Source organism: Astatotilapia calliptera, chromosome 2 (assembly GCF_964374335.1).
Source record: "Astatotilapia calliptera chromosome 2, fAstCal68.1, whole genome shotgun sequence".
NCBI classification, from domain to species: domain Eukaryota; kingdom Metazoa; phylum Chordata; class Actinopteri; order Cichliformes; family Cichlidae; genus Astatotilapia; species Astatotilapia calliptera.
Genome location: NC_137423.1, coordinates 27,898,658 through 27,919,885, shown reverse-complemented (window position 1 = coordinate 27,919,885; position 21,228 = coordinate 27,898,658). Strand labels below are relative to the sequence as shown.

The 21,228-nt window shown below is 42.0% G+C and overlaps 1 protein-coding gene across 2 annotated transcripts in view; it reads right to left on the bottom strand.

Annotated features, from left to right (window-relative positions):
• gabrb2a (gamma-aminobutyric acid type A receptor subunit beta2a) overlaps positions 1–21,228 on the bottom strand; it is a 33,248-nt gene that overhangs the window by 5,298 nt on the left and 6,722 nt on the right. For both annotated transcript variants that reach the window (XM_026191240.2, XM_026191241.2), the window contains exons 4-7: positions 14,542–14,762; positions 6,656–6,738; positions 3,001–3,138; positions 2,634–2,786 (exon numbers count right to left, since the gene is read on the bottom strand). In XM_026191240.2, coding sequence (XP_026047025.1) covers positions 2,634–2,786; positions 3,001–3,138; positions 6,656–6,738; positions 14,542–14,762 — 595 coding nt within the window. The remainder of the gene's footprint in view (positions 1–2,633; positions 2,787–3,000; positions 3,139–6,655; positions 6,739–14,541; positions 14,763–21,228) is intronic.

Below are 21,228 nucleotides of genomic sequence, written 5' to 3'. Positions count from 1 at the left end.
GGGGACCTGGTGAATGACCTGCAGAGAGCTGGGACCAAAGTAACAAAGGTCACCATCAGTAACACACTACAACGGCAGGGAATCAAATCCCGCAGTGCCAGACGTGCTCCGCTGCTGAAGCCAGTGCATGTCCAGGCCCGTCTGAAGTTTGCCAGAGAGCAGATGGATGATACAGCAGAGGATTGGGAGAATGTCATGTGGTCAGATGAAACCAAAGTAGAACTTTTTGGTATAAACTCAACTCGTCGTGTTTGGAGGAAGAAGAATACTGAGTTGCATCCCAAGAACACCATACCTACTGTGAAGCATGGGGGTGGAAACATCATGCTATGGGGCTGTTTTTCTGCCAAGGGGACAGGACGACTGATCCGTGTTAAGGACAGAATGAATGGGGCCATGTATCGTGAGATTTTGAGCCAAAACCTCCTTCCATCAGTGAGAACTTTGAAGATGAAACGAGGCTGGGTCTTCCAACATGACAATGATCCAAAACACACCGCCCGGGCAACAAAGAAGTGGCTCCGTAAGAAGCATTTGAAAGTCCTGGAGTGGCCTAGCCAGTCTCCAGACCTCAACCCCATAGAAAATCTGTGGCGGGAGTTGAAAGTCCGTGTTGCTCGGCGACAGCCCCAAAACATCACTGCTCTCGAGAAGATCTGCATGGAGGAATGGGCCAAAATACCAGCTACTGTGTGTGCAAACCTGGTAAAGACCTATAGTAAACGTTTGACCTCTGTTATTGCCAACAAAGGTTATGTTACAAAGTATTGAGTTGTATTTTTGTTATTGACCAAATACTTATTTTCCACCCTGATTTACGAATAAATTCTTTACAAATCCTACCATGTGGATTCATGGATTTTTTTTTCACATTCTGTCTCTCACAGTTGAAGTGTACCTCTGGTGCAAATTACTGACCTCTGTCATCATTTTAAGTGGGGGAACTTGCACAATCGGTGGCTGACTAAATACTTTTTTGCCCCACTGTATATGTTTATCAAAAAAGGAAAGTTTTAAGCCTAATCTTAAAAGCAGTGATAGTGTCCGTCTCACAAATCCAAACTGGGAGCTGATTCCACAAAAGAGGGGCCTGAAAGCTGACGGCTTTTCCCCCTTTCTACCTTTTAATACTCTAGAAACCACAAGTAAACTAGCAGTATGAGAGCAAAGTGCTCTATTTGGGTGATACAATACTATCAGGTCTTTAAGATAAGATGAGGCCTGATTATTTAGCACCTTAATACTAATACTACCACGATGAACCCTTTAAATTTGATGTTAGTCATCAGTGTGGTCACATTAGCATGCAGAGCTTAACATGCTGATGTTAGCGTTTGGCCCAAAGCACCGCTCTGCCCAAGTCTATAGGTGAGTCATTCCCTGTGCAGGCTATGGTGCACTATAGCTACTGTCTGCCATTTTATTCCACTGGTTTTAGGCAACAAACTGCACAGTTTTCTGCATCTGATGCCATAACTCTGCATTTTATATAAGCTGCTTACAACTGAGGATCTACTATAGAGGCAGTGCATAATGAATGAACACAGATGTCTTTCTCGCTTCGCTGGAATTTGCCCCAGCATCAAACTAACTGAGCTCAGATGCTCATCTCCAAAGTATACGTGCTCGGGAACATGTGCATTTGCTCTTATGCTGTACAATGTATAGTGTTTAATGAACACAAGCAGTCAAATTTGAGAGAATGTGAGTCCATATGGATTAAAAAAAACACCTGAGACTGCGATAGCTTACATCCCGTCGTGCAACCAATGATGATGGAACAAACTGTAGGCTTTAAAAAAAAAGGGCCACATTGCCACTGTAAACATCTGTTGTTAGTCACAGCACGATTCACCTGCTTTCCTGACATGTACACATTGTGTTTGATACATTAGTCATCTGCCTGCACAATCTGCATTTGGTCAGATTCACACGTATTATAAATAACCCGGCAGCCAGCACTGTCACTGTAGCACGGAGCCTCGTCTCCCCATTGGCTGCACTTGTTCTCTTTTGGTTAGGACGCTGAGAGCAGAGCGGGGAGGGGGGGGGGGACATCTTTAAATCACGTTACCCTCTAAACGCACCGTCTGGGACTCTGACCTGCCAGCCGTCCCCACTTCCGAAAAAACAAACGGTGTGTGACAAGAAAGAGACGCGCAAAACGCAAAAGCTACCGACGTGCCAGTTTGACATTGGCGTGAGAGCGTGAGCTCCAAAGTGCACGGTGCATTTAAACAAATACAGCTGCGCTCGGGCTCTGATAAGCTGCGATCTCCGGCCAGCGAGAGGCTCCAAAAGACAGACAGGATGAGAGAAAGACAGCACACTTCAAGGTCGAGCTGCAGTGCCTCTCGCTCTGCATGACTCATGCATATAGTCATCTCTGAACAACAGACATTTAGCCAGGCAGCCTATCACACACTGCTATCACTCACTGTGCTTAGAGCTAATGAGGAAAAAAAGTAAACGCTGAGAAAATACAGGGAAAACATCAGGCTCGCCACAGACACAATAATGCAGAAATCCTGAGCATAATAATGTACGTTAAATGGCTCTTTTCATGCTCTGCTATCATTTGGCTCTGGGTTATTTCTGAGGGTCAGCGCTGAGCAGAAGCGAGCCGATCCTACCCAGGGCCACTCTGGCAGCCGATGCATCGTAGTTGATCCAGAAGGAGACCCAGGAGAGGATGGTAATCAGGATGGAAGGCATGTATGTCTGCAGGATGAAGTAACCAATGTTCCTCTTCAATTTAAAGCTGAGGGACAGGCGGGGGTAGGAACCTGAAGGAGGCAAAGGAGCAGAGGAAGTGGGATAGAAATAGAGTTTCCTCAGTGACACCAAATACATTTTCCTTGACGCAAGCGAGCCTGTCACATACACTCTCTCTCTAATACTGACTGTCGATTTTATGTTAAAAATAAAAGGCCAAAAAATTGTTAACACAGCAGCTTATGCTAATTAAAACCTGCAAAACCCAGTGAAGCTTCTGCGCACCTGTGGAGAAGACGACGTTCTTGGAGATGAGTTTGTAGTCGACGATCGAGAACTGAGGCAGCTCTATCCTGTCCACGCCGGACACTGCGCCGTCTCCACCTCGCCAGTAAAACTCAATATCATCTGTGGTGTATCCATCTGCAGGGGAAAAAAGCCAGGACACTTAGAGAAACATTATCACCATCCATTAATGCTCTATAATATATCACAGCAAAGTGCTGTAATGTTAAAAGTCGTCTGCGGTTTTGTCTGTCTTTGCCCTTAACTATACTTAATGCTTGGCAATATCCACAGCAGCCGTCACCAACTCTGATTACATCTGAGGGGTCATAAGATGATTAGGAACTTTAAATAACAGGAAATTTAACAACATATTTTATGCTTTCTTGGAAAATAGAATGAAGGTGCCATTTTAGGGCTCTAAAAATATGAAATCACTTTTGGTTTAAAGTATTTAAAGTGTTTAAAATTTAAGGAGGTGTTGCAATTTGACTTTAAGAGCCACAAGCCAGAGAAAAGGCCCGCGGCGCTCACTGCAGAAACAAATCTCTATGGTTGTGGTTAGGGTGAGGATCATTAAACTAACACACATTTAAGATCTCCCATTTATCCAGCCACTGCTGCAGAGGCCATCTTTGCATTAGGGGCTTGTCACATTTTAAAATTTTAAGGTTATAAACAGCAGGGAAGATTACAGAAACACCTACAGCCCTCAGAAATCTTTGAGCGGTGCTCTGAGTATTTGCTGGCAAACTTTGTGTAAGCGTAATCTCTATAAACATGCATTTATCCATTTGTCACTCAAAATTAATCATGAGCGTAAGAAGGAGGTGATTGTTGGTGATTTCAAGAACTTGCAGGAAGTAGAAGTCTCTCAGCTCCGTCACCGGGACAAGAAACAGAGGGACGCTCACTAAATATGTGGCTGCCGGTTCACTGCAGGTTTGTTTCCATAACCTGTTTCCATCAACCTGAAACAATTCGTGTAACTGCAAGAAGTTATCTGGTTGACAACGTGTTTATTTTTCAGCACTTTAAAGCAGGAAGCTAATTTCTACATAGCTGCACACATCGTGAATGGAGACAAAGGAACCTATCTGCATATAAAAAATTAATCAACACTCAGCATTTTCAACTCTCTGTGTGTGAAGCATGTATATGTACCAAGAAACATGTTCTCGTCTGAACTTTATCCTGCTACAGTCAACGGAGCGGCGTCGTGTGCTCACCCAGGGAATGGCCGTCTCCCTACTCCAAAGCTCCACTTTGACTGCCGCATGCTCAAAATAGAGGCAGTGACCTATTCAGATGTGATGAATAATTAAAGTCCGAGGCTTTGATTTTTAAAAATTAACACAAAATTCTTTGTTGCTATGGCGCTGACACTGAAGGTGAAGTTAGTCACGTCGGGTTGTTATTGGTCGGACGGGCAGCCGGCTTCACCCACAGGCCTTTTTTTTTTCACAGCAGACATTTTGATTTGTCATAGTTGGAGAAGCTCAGGTGTTACTAATAATATCAGCAATGGCTTCCTTCTGCACGAACCTGCATGCACAATGTCAGGAAACTCAACAGCCACCATTCGGTATATTATTTATACCTGTGCTTTTCCTACTGCGATGTGTCTGCTGTGGAAGAAAGAAACTCTGTCTCTAGGGTGGTTTTAACATCTTGCATCACTGACAGTTAAGGTAATGGCACACAAATACAGATTTTCTTTCTTTCTTCTTCTTTTTTTTTGTTGCTGTTTTTGTTTGAAAGAAAAAAAAAGAAATCCCCCGAAACAGCTGGGTCCTGTAGCTCATGGCCAATATTACTCAAACAGGAGTAAATTCTGCATCTGTTAAGGTTCTGCAACACATTTGGTGCTCTGGTGAGTATTCACAGCAGCAGGATGAAGTACGTGGGATCGACTCAAAACAAACTCACAGTGTGTGATGACAGTAATGAAGAAGGATGTCCATCAGTGCAACACAGAAGCTCTCTGGTGCAGAGGGAGCACCAACTTCTCCGATATTTGTTTAAAATTAGTCTTATTCTTTAATTAAAGCTTTTCTTGCCAGGGCAAACTATGGCACTGAATACTGAATGCATCTGCAGAGCATAAAGCAGTGGATGCTGGAACTCCACACCAGCAGATAAATAAGCTCTACCGTTATCGTCACAGCATTACCCCAATTAGTGTACCATGCTGCTGTTGAGGTGCAGCTCGGTTAAGTTCTTATCGGCTACGTCAGGCTGGGGATCAGCGGGGTGTTGAGTCATTTGGTAGAGGGGAGTTTTTTTTCAATATGAAGGGAGCAGTTTATGGCCAGTACATTCAGTTAGTTTGTAGCTCCATTCGTTCCAGACCATTGTCTCTGTTAGTGCATTACATCACTGCACTCAACCTGGTCTATCAAGACTGATATGAAGGGTGCCTGAGCCAAAGATGTGCATGGATACTGTATGTCAGCATTTATATGTGCATAACAGATCGTATTAGTTGGTGTTAGAGGGGAAGAAATGCTTTCTTTTTTTTTTCCTCAGTGCAGCACGTGAGTCCCACGGCCTGAGCCGCAGCAGTGAGTCGCTGATGTATCGGGGGTTTCTGGGGTTTTAAAACTTGTGTCTGTTAAAAATGCATTGAGTTTATCAAGGGGAGTGAGACTTCTCTGGGCTCATTAGTCTGAATAAAATAGCATGCTCTGGCATGAAGAGATTCCAACGTTAAAACCGTTGCCAGTTAATCCATATGAGAGCAGATACTGCCTGGTGATCAAAACTGGAGCTGTGTGTGTGTGTGTGTGTGTGTGTGTGTGTGTGTGTGTGTGTGTGTGTGTGTGTGTGTGTGTGTGTGTGTGTATTTCTGCCTGAGAGAGGAGGAGAGAAAAAAAGAGCATATGAGTGATGGAGAGAGAGATAAAAAGGCTGGGAGGGAAAAAAAAGAAGAGGATGAGACCGTGCGAAGAAAGGAGATGAGAAACGGAAAGAGAGGGTGATGGGGAGAGAGATGGCAAGCATAATGGGAGAGGAGCAGCGGGGGAGGGGGGGTGGTTCTGACCCGCGCTGTTTTTGTGCTGCTTAACGCTGCTGGCAATAGTGTGATCAAACCCGGGAAGACTGGGCCTACACCACATCCCAGCCCCATAATCCTTCTCCTAGGGGACCCAGATAATACACGCAGAGGACCTCGTCTTTCTCTCTCACGTTCCTCCTCTCTTTCCTCGCTCCCCTGACTCGAGAGCACCGGATCACGTACAATTACAAACTCCACGTGAAACTGAGTCTTTGTACTTCACAAACATGGAGGCGGCTTCACGAGAAAGCTGAACACAACATCCACTATCAGCACCCTCCTGAAATACTGGACCTAATCAGGCTCCTCCTCGCCTTGGGAAGCCACTGCAGTAGCAGTTGAATTAATTAGGCTGGATGTTATCAGTCACTGAGCCATTAGTGATGTTCCTCTTCTTGATGCATATCTCTTGATATCTCATCAGCCTTTCTCAGCATTTTACATCCTGTCTTATCAACTGTCTTTCTACCTCGGTGCCACTGGGCTGGCAGACTGTTTTCAGGACGGTTTTCCGAGCTGCATGCGTACGTGGGATCTCTTTAATTCGATGTCTTCGTGTGGGTGTGAGAGCTGGTTGTCAGGGACAACGGTACTTACAGCTTTCGATCTCCAGGGTGCAGTTTTGCTCATCTAGAGGGTAGCGGCGCAGGTCCATCATGCAGGCTGCGGTTGTAGTGATCCTACACACACAGAGAGGGATAAAGAAATATAGGATTCAACGCAGAAACAGGTGGAGGCGGCCACGAGCAGGCTGGGTTCATTTTATTTGACCTTCACTGCGCAGAGTAATGTAAACATCCCTGCAGGATGTTGGCAAACCTGAAGAGCACCAGACATGAAAGCCATTCTTCCGGAAATAATAGGTTCAAATGGAAAATGCCATCAAATGTGGGGATCAGGATTAACTCAAAATCAGATGCTGTTTGGCAAATCCGAGAAACCATTCCAACTGGCCGAGGCAGATGGCCGCGCTCCCGGAGCCTGGTTCTGTCTGGTTTCCTTCTTGTTAAAGCACACTTTTTACATCAGCCTCAGTTCAAGCCTCCATAAATCGTAAGCTGATGCTGACAATGTCTTTTTATTGAGAAATTCTTTTCTGCTTTTATTATGAAATTTACTGCATATTTTATTCTAATGACAAGATTGGGAAACTATTAAAGCTAGTAATTACTGTACTTAACAAAGTGTGGAATTTGGACACTATGCTGGTTTTACTTTTATCCCATAAAGAGATAAAAAAAAAAAAAAAAAAGCAGGGTTCAACGTCTGGTCAATGGGCTCCTTAAAAAAAGAGCCGTCGAGCACAGGCCAGTCATATCCAACAGGTTCAGTCAGGGTGACGCACTTCCTGTTATAGATGACAAGTTGGCCAGAGCTGAGACGGGCTGGCACCCGGCCGCACCAAACCCCTGAGGCTGTCTGAGAGAGACTGGCCACACAATCTAACTATGGGGGCTAAATCTAGCGTAGACGTGTAAGACGAACCCCCTCACACACACGCACAAACAAACACACTGATTGATATAAAACATGATGGCGTCACACGACCATTAATAATAATAGCAGCCTGTGGGAGAATTCCCAGTATAGGTTGAAGTGTTTGTCATAACCGCGGGTTTTCCTTGTCACAGCTGATTACGGTCACATCATCGATTTATTGTGTTAGCGGTCCATTCATTCGTACGTGGCAATGAAAAAGGCCACTGAGTAGCCAGATCATCCAGTAAAAGTCATGCTACATTTACACTTTACATTCATTGGACATTCAGTTCAACAACAAGGATCCCTCAGTGTCGCACAATCATAATTTGTCTTTATTCATAATTGCACTTTCCATCAATATATTAGTTCATATGTCCTTTTATTCTTTATTTCTTCAGTTTCACCATTTTGTGAAATACAGTGTTTGTAATGGGAACAAATGAATCTTGCTGCTTATCACTGAATTTGAACTAATACAAAAATAAATGAAAGGTAAACTGTCCTTATAAGAGAGGTGATGTGAACAAAAAGGCTTCATGATGATCATTTTACAGTGTTAAGCTGTAAAACAAACCCGCTGTCCTTATTTGAGGGCTTATGAGGGTCACCTTTGCACATCTCTGTTCAGAAATTGGGCCTCAGGAGGATATGCAATTTTATAAATCAGGGACAATAAATATTAAATAATAAAAATCTGTTGTTTACCATTAAAAAACACAAGCAGTGGTGTCTGGATTTGCTTATTTTGATAAATCAAAGACTTTACGTCATTCCACTATTTATAAAATCATAATGGAAGTGCTACCATGGGAAAAAAATTTATGACAAAGTGCTGAAATGTATATTGTTTGGTGTGCATTGTCATCTCCTGAAAGCCTGTAAATGTTTTAAACATGAATAGAAATGGGCAAAAAAATGTTCTTAGTTCACACATTTTTCAAATCGCTGCTGCTTTGAGATTGAGAACGTGGTCCCGTGGAGCTGCGGGGACACTATGGCAATAAAAAAATACAATCACAATGCCTTCTCTCGGTTAACTTCATCACATCTACAGATGCATCTTTAAGAGCGCCTTGTCTTTAATAATTAAGAGCAAACTTTATTTGAAATCTTTCTGCATAAGATGTTCAGCTCCCTCAGGCCGAGGCTGGCAAGTTTGGGATTTCATTTTTTCGAGCTGCAGAGTCTTCTTTCACACACTCGGGCTCTCTCCGTCTCTGCCTCCTTTTTTCTTGCTCTCTGGGCTCTTATGTAAGAGCCAGTTAGCAGGGCCATGGTGCACTGGGGGATTAAAACAGGAGGCTCATTTCTGTCCTAGTTTACCCCTTTTTTATGGCCACAACTTCCCAGGATGTTGTGCTCGCATAGCCGGGCACTCATCACTCACCATCATCGCCATCGCCATCACTAAATCATCGCGGTGGCACAGAGGAAACACAGGGGAAAAGCAGAAATGAGGCCAAAATGGCAGGGGTAAAAATAACAGCCTATTTATAGCCCACCTACATCATCAGCAGAAGTCTCACAGCTTTCTCGTCTGAGACTCCGCACGGCTGATCAAGAACTGCTTCTGCACCCCCCACCCCACCCGGCTGAGCTAGAGCATCCAAAACCTGCTCTAACAATTACCCCAAAAATGCAAATAATGAGCACGCAGGAGAAGCAGGACGAGGGTTTCTCTCTGCAGGATTCCCTCCCCATCTTTGAATCTCCTCCTCCTCCTCCTCGTCTTCGTCATCTCCACTGCAGAGAGAGTCTGCTGTGGACCTCTGCAGCAGCAGCAGCAGCAGCAGTTGTCATGAAGCACAGGCTTGTTTGCTCTTCATCAACATCAGAGCCGGTCCGTCTCTCGCTCATCCCAACCTGCCGGCGGAAAGGCCATGCTCTCGCAGATCACGCAGAATCAAACACGCTACATTTGCTCTGCGTCGGAGCTAATAGGACACAGAGTCTAAAAAAGGCTGTTTTTTTCTTTTTTTGTCTATGTTCCTCTAACAGTTCAACCCAGGCGCGCGCTCTCTCTCTCTGTATATGTGTGTGTGTGGACCCCCCTAAGGCGGCCTGTGCACCTTTATTCCAAATGACCTTGTTTACGGACATAACACAACCACCACGAATTCCCAGACAGAATCTCATTTCGAGGGAGCATCAGAGAAGAAGAGGCCAAAATACAGATGAGAGGGGGATTTTTGCAGGTTCCAAACCTGGTGCAGGCTTACTTAAACTGACATTTTATCATGCATGCAGGCATCAGGAGAAAAAAATAGAAAGATCATTTCAGAAGTTAAATTAAGATGGAGAAGCTTCCTCCATTTTGGATAGAGAGCCCATGTTGAGCTGAGCTAACACATGCAGGATTGTCTCTTCCTGCTCAGGCAGGTCACAGAGCACATCCAATCAAAAAGCAGGAAAAATAAAGAGGTTTCTACGTTTCCCTCTCGCCTGATCTGTAACTTCAGAAGGAGATAACTCTAAAAGTGATCCCATTGACAGCATTCGCACGGGATATCATTGTGCATTTTAGCTGCAGAGCAGAAACGTTCCTCGGCCTGACAGAAGACGACGTCAGTCTCCAAAGCACAAGGATGTGTCCTCTCACAACACAAAAGGAGTTACAATATTCACAGAGAAAGGAGGGAGGGTGGAGAGGGAGTGGGGAGAATCCTAATAATTTCTCCATTTTGAATGAAGTCTGACCTTCACGTCTCTTTCTCCCTCTTCGGCTCAGTCTCTCTCTGTATGCCAATGTGGAGCGACATACAGCACGAGTCACGCACTCGGTGTCTATATTTCTTTTTCATTTTTTCCTCCATTCCTGCATAAAATGAAAAGCTAAGTGGAGTTTGTGTTTTCCTGTTGTGTGTGTATATGTGTGTTTTTTCCTCGCAGCCTGGGCGGTATCTGTGTTATTGGCTGAGCCTTTTCAGGGGCTGGGTAATTAGATCAGACTGCCTCTCCCCGAGAGTCAAACCGAGCTCTAAAGTGACAGTTGGGAGCACTGTTGTAATTTTCTGCTCCTCCTGGTAATTGAAGACCAGGATTTGGCAGGATTGGGATGCACTATATATCCACAGAATAAGGAGTAAACAACACCCTCACTCTTCCTCCTTCGTGTGCACCCCTGAAAATAACACTCACTCATTCACACGCACATGTACCCAGAGACACAAACTGCACACACAGACACACACATCTCCTGCAAACTAAACAGTTTAACCTACTGGTGTTTGCCAGTTAGCGTGTTAGCTGGTTTCAGCTCAGCACAAATACTCCTCCTGCAAGATCAATAATATGTTTACTTTTGCCCCTCATTATCTAAGGATTTAGCAATATTACCTGATATTTTATAGTCAAACATTTTAGCTTAATCTCCAAAAAGAGAGATTCAGCATATAGTAAGGGGGTAAAATTATAGGGGCAGGAAGCTTTCTGGTTTTCAGTCTGTAGTTCAAGCACTATAAGATAAGTCACCTTGAGCAGGCTTTACTTGCATTAGAAGGATGGCATGTGATGACTATTAGCTGGCAATTATTACTTGCCAAAATTAGTTTGCTCTATCCAGAGGCTGAGTCAGCAGACCAGTCGGTAGATTTTAGAATAAATTTAAAATGTATTTAAACGTTTACAGACGGTTGTTTGGTTGAGTTTTTCTGTGTTTATATTGTGCAGATTGAATAAGAGAGTCGCTGTGTCCTGCATGTGGCTTCATCTACTCCCGTGATTTAATATCACAGCAGAGGTGAAGATATCCTGACCGCACCGCTCCATAAACATGTCAGCACCCATAGATTTCTAAATGACATCTTTTAGTTTCCTACCTTCTTCATTCTTCATAATGCAAAACTTGCTCTAATAAATGAGGAAATGAAGAAATCTCTGTATGTTTGTGATGTTTAACAGCCATTCATGCAGTTTAGTTCAAAATTGGCAGGTGTGCCACTGGAGGCCTCTGGAAGTGCTGTGTAGAGTTTATCCACATAATAAAACAGAAAAGTGGGACCCACCCACTCCATACTGCCAGTGGATATTAATCACTGAAGTCAATGACTTTTTGATTGTCACATTGCTGCAAATCAAAATAGAAAAAAACAAAAATACACTTGACTTGGAAAAATTGGTGGTTGCTGGATGATTGCATTTAATTTTTTTTTAAAAATGCAATGGCTTGCAAGTAGATGAGTATCCAAAGTCCTCAGCCACTGGGGGACCACTTAAGATTGCAAGATGATTGCACAGGTCGCCTGATGGGAGGCAACCTGTCTCCAAACACTTGTCATCTGACTCACTTTCAGAAAAATCAGCTAAGATTTGCAAAAATGTATTTAAAATTTATACAAGCAGAGAGATTATAAACACATCGGGATCAATCTGAGTCAGTCTGTGCTAATGGATACAACTTATCTGCAATGCATCTCTTTGCAGTAGGAGACTTAGACTAGTTGCCAACTGGTTGTATTCTGGTTCTATTATGTCAGAGCAAGGTTGCCAAGGTTGTCTTTGTCATGTTGCAGTTGAATCACTCTCCTGAAGAAACTATGTTACTGTTTTTGGAGGAATTTCTGAATTTCAGAGATTCTGGCTGGACACTGAGTGGAAGTAGGTAAACAGTGTGGTTTTTCACTTTCATGTGGATTTCTGTATATGCAGACGGCAACTGACAGCAAAAGGTTTATGATTTCCTGCGATTTATTCATTCACAACCAGTTTACATGGAATTGTGACCTTGACCCTACTCAGCTGCAAACTGATAACACACTCATCGCCTTTTTGACAAACCTAAGCTGCACTGAAGAGTGCTACTACCTGTAAGACCTGGTCCTCATGGCTAAAGCAACCATTTCAAAAGCAACAAGATTACAAGATTTCAAAGGCACAGCTGCAATAATTTTAATTACCCTCCGATTCTTCAATGTACTTTTACATCAATAGTTAATGTTTATGTCCTACATACATATAGATTTACTCATGAGAGTGGTCCCTTTCACAGTTTACATGTTTATAAATAATTAGGAAATGGCTTTCAGGGGCAGTAATTATGGTGGAACTACTTGGAAACATTTTGTCTCTACTTTTTACTCAGATACATGTATTTGACAACTGTAGTTACTCCACTTTTCCTTTTTTTTATATTTTAGCTACAGTCAGTCAGCTTCAGACATATGATGCAGTGGTATGAATTAAACAGCAGTGTGTAAAGAAAGTGAATTTTATTGTCAAAATGACTAGTATCCACAGTAAAAGCTTTCTTACTTAATAATGCATCCGTTTTTAATTTGTCATAACATGCTGATATAATTTTATGCTCTTTCTGCAGCACAATTTTAAAATGTTCTCCCCTTTACTGTTTCCTTTTTACTTTAACTCTTAACTAAAACTTCTTCCACCACTGCTGACCTTTACCCCGATGACATGCCTTGAATGAATTCACATCCCCGGACCTCTGACAGGATGTGTGCTCACATACATCCTCTTTCCTATAGACTCTCAGTTAGCCATCTTCTCCACACCCACTAAAGCTGTGTTGTTGCAACCAGCTGACCCGTCTCTACAGGTACGTGTCAGTGTGCTCAGAGCACGCAAGCATCTGGCCGGGCTGACTCTGACAGCAGCTTGTGTCTGGACTCGCTAGCATCAAATAAAACCTGGACCAAACCCACGAACCAAATAACGGAGAAGCCGGCAGGCACCGGCACTGACAAGGACAACGCATCCGAGGTAAAAACCACATGTCTCTGCTGCGCACACCCCCTTAAAATTTCACAACACTCTTACAACTCCCCTGGCTTTCATTGCTTTTTGGCTGTTATGCAAAAAATATGTGTTAGGCTTATATAATTGAGTCAGAGTGTTCGGAATTACATTTCTCGACTGTTGAGACAAAATGTAGCGATGAATAATGTGGTGCAGTGCAGATACTTAAATTTTTTAAGCAGCCTTTGCGCAAGAAGGGCATCTCAGTCAAGAGAGGGAACGACTGCAACATCTTGAATTAGCAACAATAACCTCAGCTTTTAACACACACACATGCATGAACACACACGCACACGAAAAGGCGGTGACAGATCAGAGGAGGCAGCGGCACAGTGATGGACGGGTTGCGTTAGCATATGCAGTCAAATACGCAACGTCAGTACAAATACAGATTCAGTGTTTGTATTGAACTGCTACATTATTGATTATGACTTTATCAATTATGGATGACAGCATCCTCAGAGGCATCGCAGCCCTGCGCCACAAAGAGACATCGTGTAGATGGGCTGCACACAATCAGAGTCAGTTCAGCTTTTTATTACTGATGATCATCAGGAGATATGAAAGGCTACAGTACAAGTGCATATAGTTCCTCCTATACACACCTTCTATACTTCATTACGACCCGGGGTGTTATTTTTTTTTAGATTTGTGGCTTGTGTGCAATTAATTCGATGACATTAGCATGGAAAGTCAATAAGTCAGTGGTATAGATTATTGAAATCACTGAACTCTAACTTAAACAGTCAAACGTAACCTTTCTGTGCCCAAACACAATCACCAATCCTTTGATATCAATAAAGAAGCGGGAAAAAAAGGAAATACACACATTTGCACTTTTTCTTACTTTAACAGGTGTTAATTTTGTGTCATATCAGCTTTTTTAATAATCAGATTTAGGTTATTCTTTGAAAACACTGCCTTTTTCAATATATATATAACCCTGGGTTTTATTTTAAAATGCCTTCTTGTTGAGCAGCGCTACACAAACACACCTGCCTCGCTTGGCCTCCATGTTGCCTCTTCTTTTCAACCTTGTTAATCATCTCAGAAAGCGGCACCATGGGCGGCCTCGTAATAATCCCTCATTGCGTATGAAAAGTGCAGCTTGACTGCTCTGAGTAGAGTTTGGAGAGGCTGAAATATCTTCTCTTATTTTCTTACTTTTTTTTCTTTTTTGTGGTCCAACCAGATCATTTGCCAATAAAAACAATTCATAAAGACACAGCTATGACACATAAAAGTCTTACCTGAGTCCGTACAGCACCGTTCCATCAGGGTGGAGACGAATCATCCTGTTCTTCACTGTGACGCCATGCACAAAGGACTTCTTGTCGTTGAGGAAATAGGTGTCAGGGACCCACAGCTGGTCAGCCACTCGGTTATCCAGAGTCAGGTTGTAAGCAATCTCAGAGTAGGAGAGCCGCTTGTCCCGCCACGCTTGCTGGAAGTACATTGTCAAGGTGTAGTCCTGCCAAACAGAGGTGAACTACATTTAACGCCACAGTCAAACTCATTGTACATTTTTTTTTATATATGTTTTATTTTCATCACCATCTCAACCGGGGAGCACATAAAGCTCTACCGGGATGTCATGTCACGCTCATGTCTGAGCCATGGCATGTTTTCATGGGCTCTGCATAGTGAGAAGGTCAGCCAAAAGGTCGTCGGTGGTCTGAAAGGCCACAGCCTGCACTAGGGGGCCCGTGGTGGCCGGGGTTGGGGGGTTAATATTCAACTATCCTCCATTAATTTTTAGACCATAACCAGAGGGCAACTTTCTCAGCTGGCTGACTATTGTCTCATGCTAAAAATATCTGCTTCCACTTGAGCGAATGAAGCTGCCTTCTGCTTTACAGAGACAATACCCTCTTTAATGCAAACTCCTGGTAGATATCTGCAGCTGGGGCTTTCTCCCTCGCTCTCTCTTTTTATGTTCTGACTTTGCATAATAAACAATCACAGCGACTGAGATTCAGGGGAGACTTTTCCAGATTTAACCTTAGTGGGGAGGGGGAAAAAATCAGTATTTATACTGTACAGTTTGTTTTTACACATGCTCAGAGATGTGGTAGAAAACCGTACCTCCTCCTCCTCCCTCTCCGTGTGTATCTTTTCTCTGCTTCTCACTCTTAAAAACAGACTCACACCCACACACAGCCACAGCGGAAAACAGCACTGCAGTCGGATCTGCTTGGTTACAGTGTGTTGCAGTGCAATCAGCGAGTGGGAAAACAAATTAAAAAATACGGTCCATGAAACAAGGCCCTTGAGCTTTTACTCCAAGCAGCCATCATCATCACTTATCGCCGTGTTTCTATGTTTCAGAGCCCCATCAGAACACATTGGCGTGACGCTGCCGCACAGTTGCCACTGAACACTAAATTCACTGTGTGCAGCGTGCCCGACCGAAGTATTAGTGTAAAAAAGGCCATCTAAAAATACACCAGATTCTGCCATCTTGATTTTTTCTTTTTCAGAAATAAAAAAAAGTCACGCGAGGACAGCTGCTTCCTTATCCTGTTTTACAAGGGTTCCCACTGAACCCTCCTCTCACACTCGCTCCCTCTCTGTCTCATTATCAGCCTGTCGATCGGATATCTCTATCACCTTTGGGATCGTTAGCTGCTGCCTGCAGGCTCAGAGTACATCACAAACCCAGGCAGCACATCCTGTGATACACTCCTGTCTTTATCGCAGGAAAACAAACAGGCCTCTCTTTAGCAGAATTATAAAAGAAATAAAACATAATATTAACCCAGTCTGAGAAGATGGTTACAGAAATTATTGTTGTGGAAACTTTCTGTTAATGTGGTGTCAGTCTTGCAGAGAGAAACACCTCAAGACATTTTGGTGGATAAAGTCACAATGTGACAAGGAGGCTAAGTAATAAAGACAACAAACTGCAGTTCCTCACGTGGCCACTTGAGGCTAGCTTCAAATGTGAGTCAATCCCCATAGACCTCCATGTTAAAATGCCCACCTTTGCACCAGTGCAGTCCATCTGATCACTACTAGATATTCTGCTGAGGCAGTGTCCTTGCTTTTAAAGCCCCAGCTGCAACTCAAAAACACTCAGAATAACTCGGATAATAGCAATAGCAAGTCTGTGTATGCACCTTGCTAACCAAGCAAACGTTAGAGATGTTAATAATTTAGCTATGCAACTTTTCTCGAACTGCTGTGGTTCATGAACACAAATTGTCGGGTTTCTTTGTGTCAGTAAGTGTGTATTTGTAAGTAATGTGCTGTGTGTGTGTGTGTGTGTGTGTGTGTGTGTGTGTGTGTATTTGCATATATTAGTTTTAGTTTGCATAATTTTTGCTGCATCCAGCATTTTTTGTGTGCAATTTATGGTGTAATTTATTTATGTTGTTCTAGAGAAAAAAATCACTCTGATCTCTCAAAAACAAATGTATCAAATGTCATGCATTAACGTTAAGCGTTAATCGATAACATATTTAAAAATGACAGAAATTACATCTGAAAAGTCTGTAGCTCAAATTTGAGTCTCTGGTGTTAACAGTGAATTAATCGGCTCCACAGCCACAAACCCCTCCACCTTCCGAATGAAGACTGTGGAAAATATTAACATAGTGAAAATGGAATTAAATCAGTACATATGACAGTGGGCCGATGAAAAGTTGTGTTCATGATGGGAATTTTATATTGAGGCAAACAAAATGATGCCAAATTTGTGCCCAGAAACACAAATCATTAGATTAAAAGGTCCTGATAAACTGCTGTGAGGAAGGTTTGTGTCCAAATATTCTTACTTCTGCCTCCAACAGCCAAGATGGCGACAAAAACGGTAGTCCATAAACCAAAGGGTGATGTCACAGTTGCCAGGTCCATCTTTAATATAGAGTCACTGGTGTGAACCGGGAGTGCCATTATCCTATTTTTGATTTTCTTGTTTGCAGTCCCAGCTCTCAACTTGAAATTACTCGAGTAACTAAAACCTAAAGATTTAAGAGTCCTGAAGATATAACAGAAAGATAACCAGCAAATTCTGGTGATTACCTGGTGATATTAGTTTCAGTCCATTTCAGCATTATTACACTGAAAATGAAATGTCCTTTCTTAAAATGACACGATGCATTTAACTTCAGTTATAGTGATTATTCAATTTAACTTGTTCACACTGAGTTTTCTGGACTTTCAGCCTCCATACTTGTTTCAGTTAATTATATTCTAAACAAGGAGCATTGCCACACTCAAAGGACTGCTACTGTTTAAGTTTAGGTGTAAGTTCAGATAATGAATTAAGTAATAATCAGACTGTTAACATAGCATGTTGTCTTTAGATGATACAATGGAAAATGTGTATTTCAGCTCATTTATGTGATTGTAACATGTGTTTACAAAAAGAGTGTGAGAAGATGGAAAAACAACCGACTGTTTTCTGTGTTCGAGGTCATGAGGCGCTTTCTGTGTCGTTGTTATCAAGCAGGCGCCTATGTGACAGTGAGAAGAAAACCCTCCACAGCTGATCACACAGTTTGTATCCACACAATGAGCATAAAGGAGCTGCTAATTTCCTTTTCTGCATCGATGCTAATGCAAAGACTGCCTGTACTGTATTGATCCCTCTGCAGAGTTTCTTTCAATAAATCTCAGAAAACCCAGTTTGACTTCAACGCTCAGTTTATTTTTTTCATAAGAGTTTGTTCACTTTTCATGGAAGAAGACAGGGGCCACTGAAAAAATAAAAATGAAAAAAAGACAAAAAATTCTGACATTTTTCTGACAAAATTCAAACTTTGATTCCAGACTTCTGTTTTTAATTTTCAAATTTTACAATTCTAAAGTAAAGTCAGCTTTATTTTAATTCACCGATTAGAATAAAACAATAATAAATAATAAAAATAACAGCCTGTTACCAAAATCTGTCGCTACTCCCCGTATAAACAGTAAACGCTCAATAGTAGGCAACAAATAAAAATCTGATTTTGAATCATTGTGAAGTGTCTCCTGTACTCGGATACTAAATGAGTCACATATTCACAACGGACATTTTATCCTGTCATAGTAGGAAAAGTTTAGGTGTTACTAATAAGATAAAGATTTCTGACATGACAGCGTGACAGTGAGGCAGTTACACATGTACTTTTCTGACTGTGACCTCTCAGATTAGATGAGGAGTGGACACCAAACGATGTGAATGCTAAAACCTGGATTTTAAAGATGCCTGTCCTCGTTTTAAAGTGTTGAGTTTGCATATTTGCAGGACCTCTGTGTGTGTGCGTTAGAGGTTTTAACAGTATAGATATGCGCAGAGAACACCTGGGCCTGCACGCTGCCTCCTGGCTGTGCTGTAAAATGGCAGCATAATTACGTCCTTGCAGATGGTGCTGTTTACCTTGACTTGGACATCACTTGAGCATAGAGAGAGACACAAAGTACAGCTGCCTCACCTCTCTCTCTCTCAGTGCAGCCTGAGAACCAAATCTGCAACACAGAGTACTGCAAGGGAACAGTTTTGTAACAGACGAAGTGCTGGCTGAGTCATGCTGTGCAGGTGCTGTGCAGTAAAATAAGCAGGACAACCATGTTATTTTTATGCAAAAAAACCCTCAAAAGCCTAAAAAAATAACGAGGTTATCTTTGAAAATCTGACAAATATGTTTCTGCATCTTGTATATTAGCATTCAGTCACTAGGGCTGTGTAAGGAGAGAAAATCCTGATTGACTTTTCTCCAATCCGCACCCAGAAAAAAGCTGCAGCTAGTCGGAGCATCCCATGCTTGAGCACTGGTCTCCAGAGCGACCTTCAATCTCCTTGTCACAAGCACTTCTCAGAAACTCCATTAACATCACACAGACAGCCCAGTAAGCATCAGTGAGGGAGACATCTTGTGGAGAGCACCAACATTTAAAAGAAAAGGCACGACAGCACCGAATACATAAACACAAAGAGCATACAAACGAGGCTCGGCTAACTTGAAAAAACATCAAGGCTGGGTGCACAGTGACAGTGTCTCGCTGCAGATATGTTTCTGGGCTAACAAACCCCCATTAAGAACCTGACAGAGTGACAAGGAGTACATTTGTGTTTCCCTGAGAAATCTGACAGACTATGGTTGTTACAAGTCCTCCATTACAACTACATCAGCTGTCACAAGCGACATAAGAGGGGGGCTGCACATAGATGGGCTTAACACAATATACTGCTGGGTTTGTAAATTTAGATTTGAAGGAAAAGTTGACTTTAAGCATTCACTTTTCATAAACATATAAACTGCTTCCTCTGTTCTGTCTGTGCAAAGCAGTCACATTAGGTTTAGGAAGGGGTAAGGGTGATGGTATGTGCCTGAAACTTGTTTTTGTCTTTTCAGATTGAACTCATTTTTAGGTGACGTTATTTTCCAAGTCTCCTTTTTCCCAGAGAATGGTTTGGTTTATTGAAATTGCTAATCAACAGTAAAGGATGATATTTATCATACATTTATTTAGGTAAAGGTGAAATTCCCTTGATAATCTTAAAAAAATAAAAATAAAAAATACTTTTGCACTGACTACCCTGCTACCTTGATTATAGTGAAAATTCACTAGATTTTATATAATACATATAACATAATAAACATAAGGAGTAAGAAACTGTAACTTTACTTAAGAAAATTGTAAAAACAAAACAAATTTAAAAAACGATAAGGCACCGTGAACGCTGCTCAGTAATACAAATAAAATACAGCTGTTTACTGTGATTGGGTGTGCTTGTGTTACCACGGTGATTTGCTGCAGTGTAGACTTAGTAGGAAACTAACGCTAAAATACGAGAAACCCCGTTGCCAGTATTTACTCTTAATCAACGGGATAATTTTTTACAGTGTGTGAAAAGACACGTCCACAGACAGTCACTTTCATGTTCTTTATTAATTTCTAATTAATAATTTATTAAGTCGCTGTCCTGCACTAATTCCCACCGTAAAACATAATTAAATGTGATGGATATAATTTGTACTTGTTGTTAATAATGCTTTCTATACAGCACTCCCAAACATTTTCTGCGACAGACCAGTCAGCCTCTCTGTGGTTTATACCCACACAATGATAAATACATTACAATATTTATGAAAAAAACATTTTTACTTGTTCGTTGTCTTCATTAAAAGACTAGTTTTATTATTAATAATACTAATAATAATAATAATTTTTGCTAAAGATATTTTCACTGTGGTGAAATATACACATTAAATAAAAAATAATACTAAAAAAAAAACCTGATCCATGGATGTTTGGTTTGTGCACCTTTCCCTCGTCTCTCTGCAGCTTTGCAGCAGTAGACAGAAGTCCACCATATTGCTAATGCTCTCCTGTGCTTGGTCCTGCTGTCAGGCGCTCCAGCAAAAGCAGGAAGAATCTGCTAATAACAAAATCTACTGTGTGTGAGGAGACAACTGGACATTTGGGGAATAACGAGCTTGTCTGCAGACGTCTCAGCATTTACAAGCGGAGGCACATACCCAGAACAACTGGTCAAGCTGAGCGTATTCATTTGTCGTTCTCTATCTGTGTTTCTGGTTAAGTACAGTCTTCAAATTAAATATTAGGGGTCAAGGGGGCTGTAAGTGCATTCTGAATGAGTTGCCAGCCATGCACATCCTGAGGGAAGTGACAACATGGCCTTTATGACTCTCTTTCCAGTTGGTCATTTTTCAGCTACTTAGTTTCAGTGGAGAAAGTGCCTGACAGAATCATTAACAGAGTCATCAAAACACATTAAAGGCTTTTAATGGAGCTGGATAACTTACATCCCACTTTAGGAAGCTTAGATTTTTTTCCCTTTGCACTGGCCACAATGAAATTAGATTAAAACCAATTTAAAGTTTGTGCAACGTTATGCTGCGGGACTCTACAAGGGTAAGTTAATAATAAGAACATTCAGTACATTAGCAAAGCAGCGATTTCCTGTTATTATATAAGTCCCGTTGGAA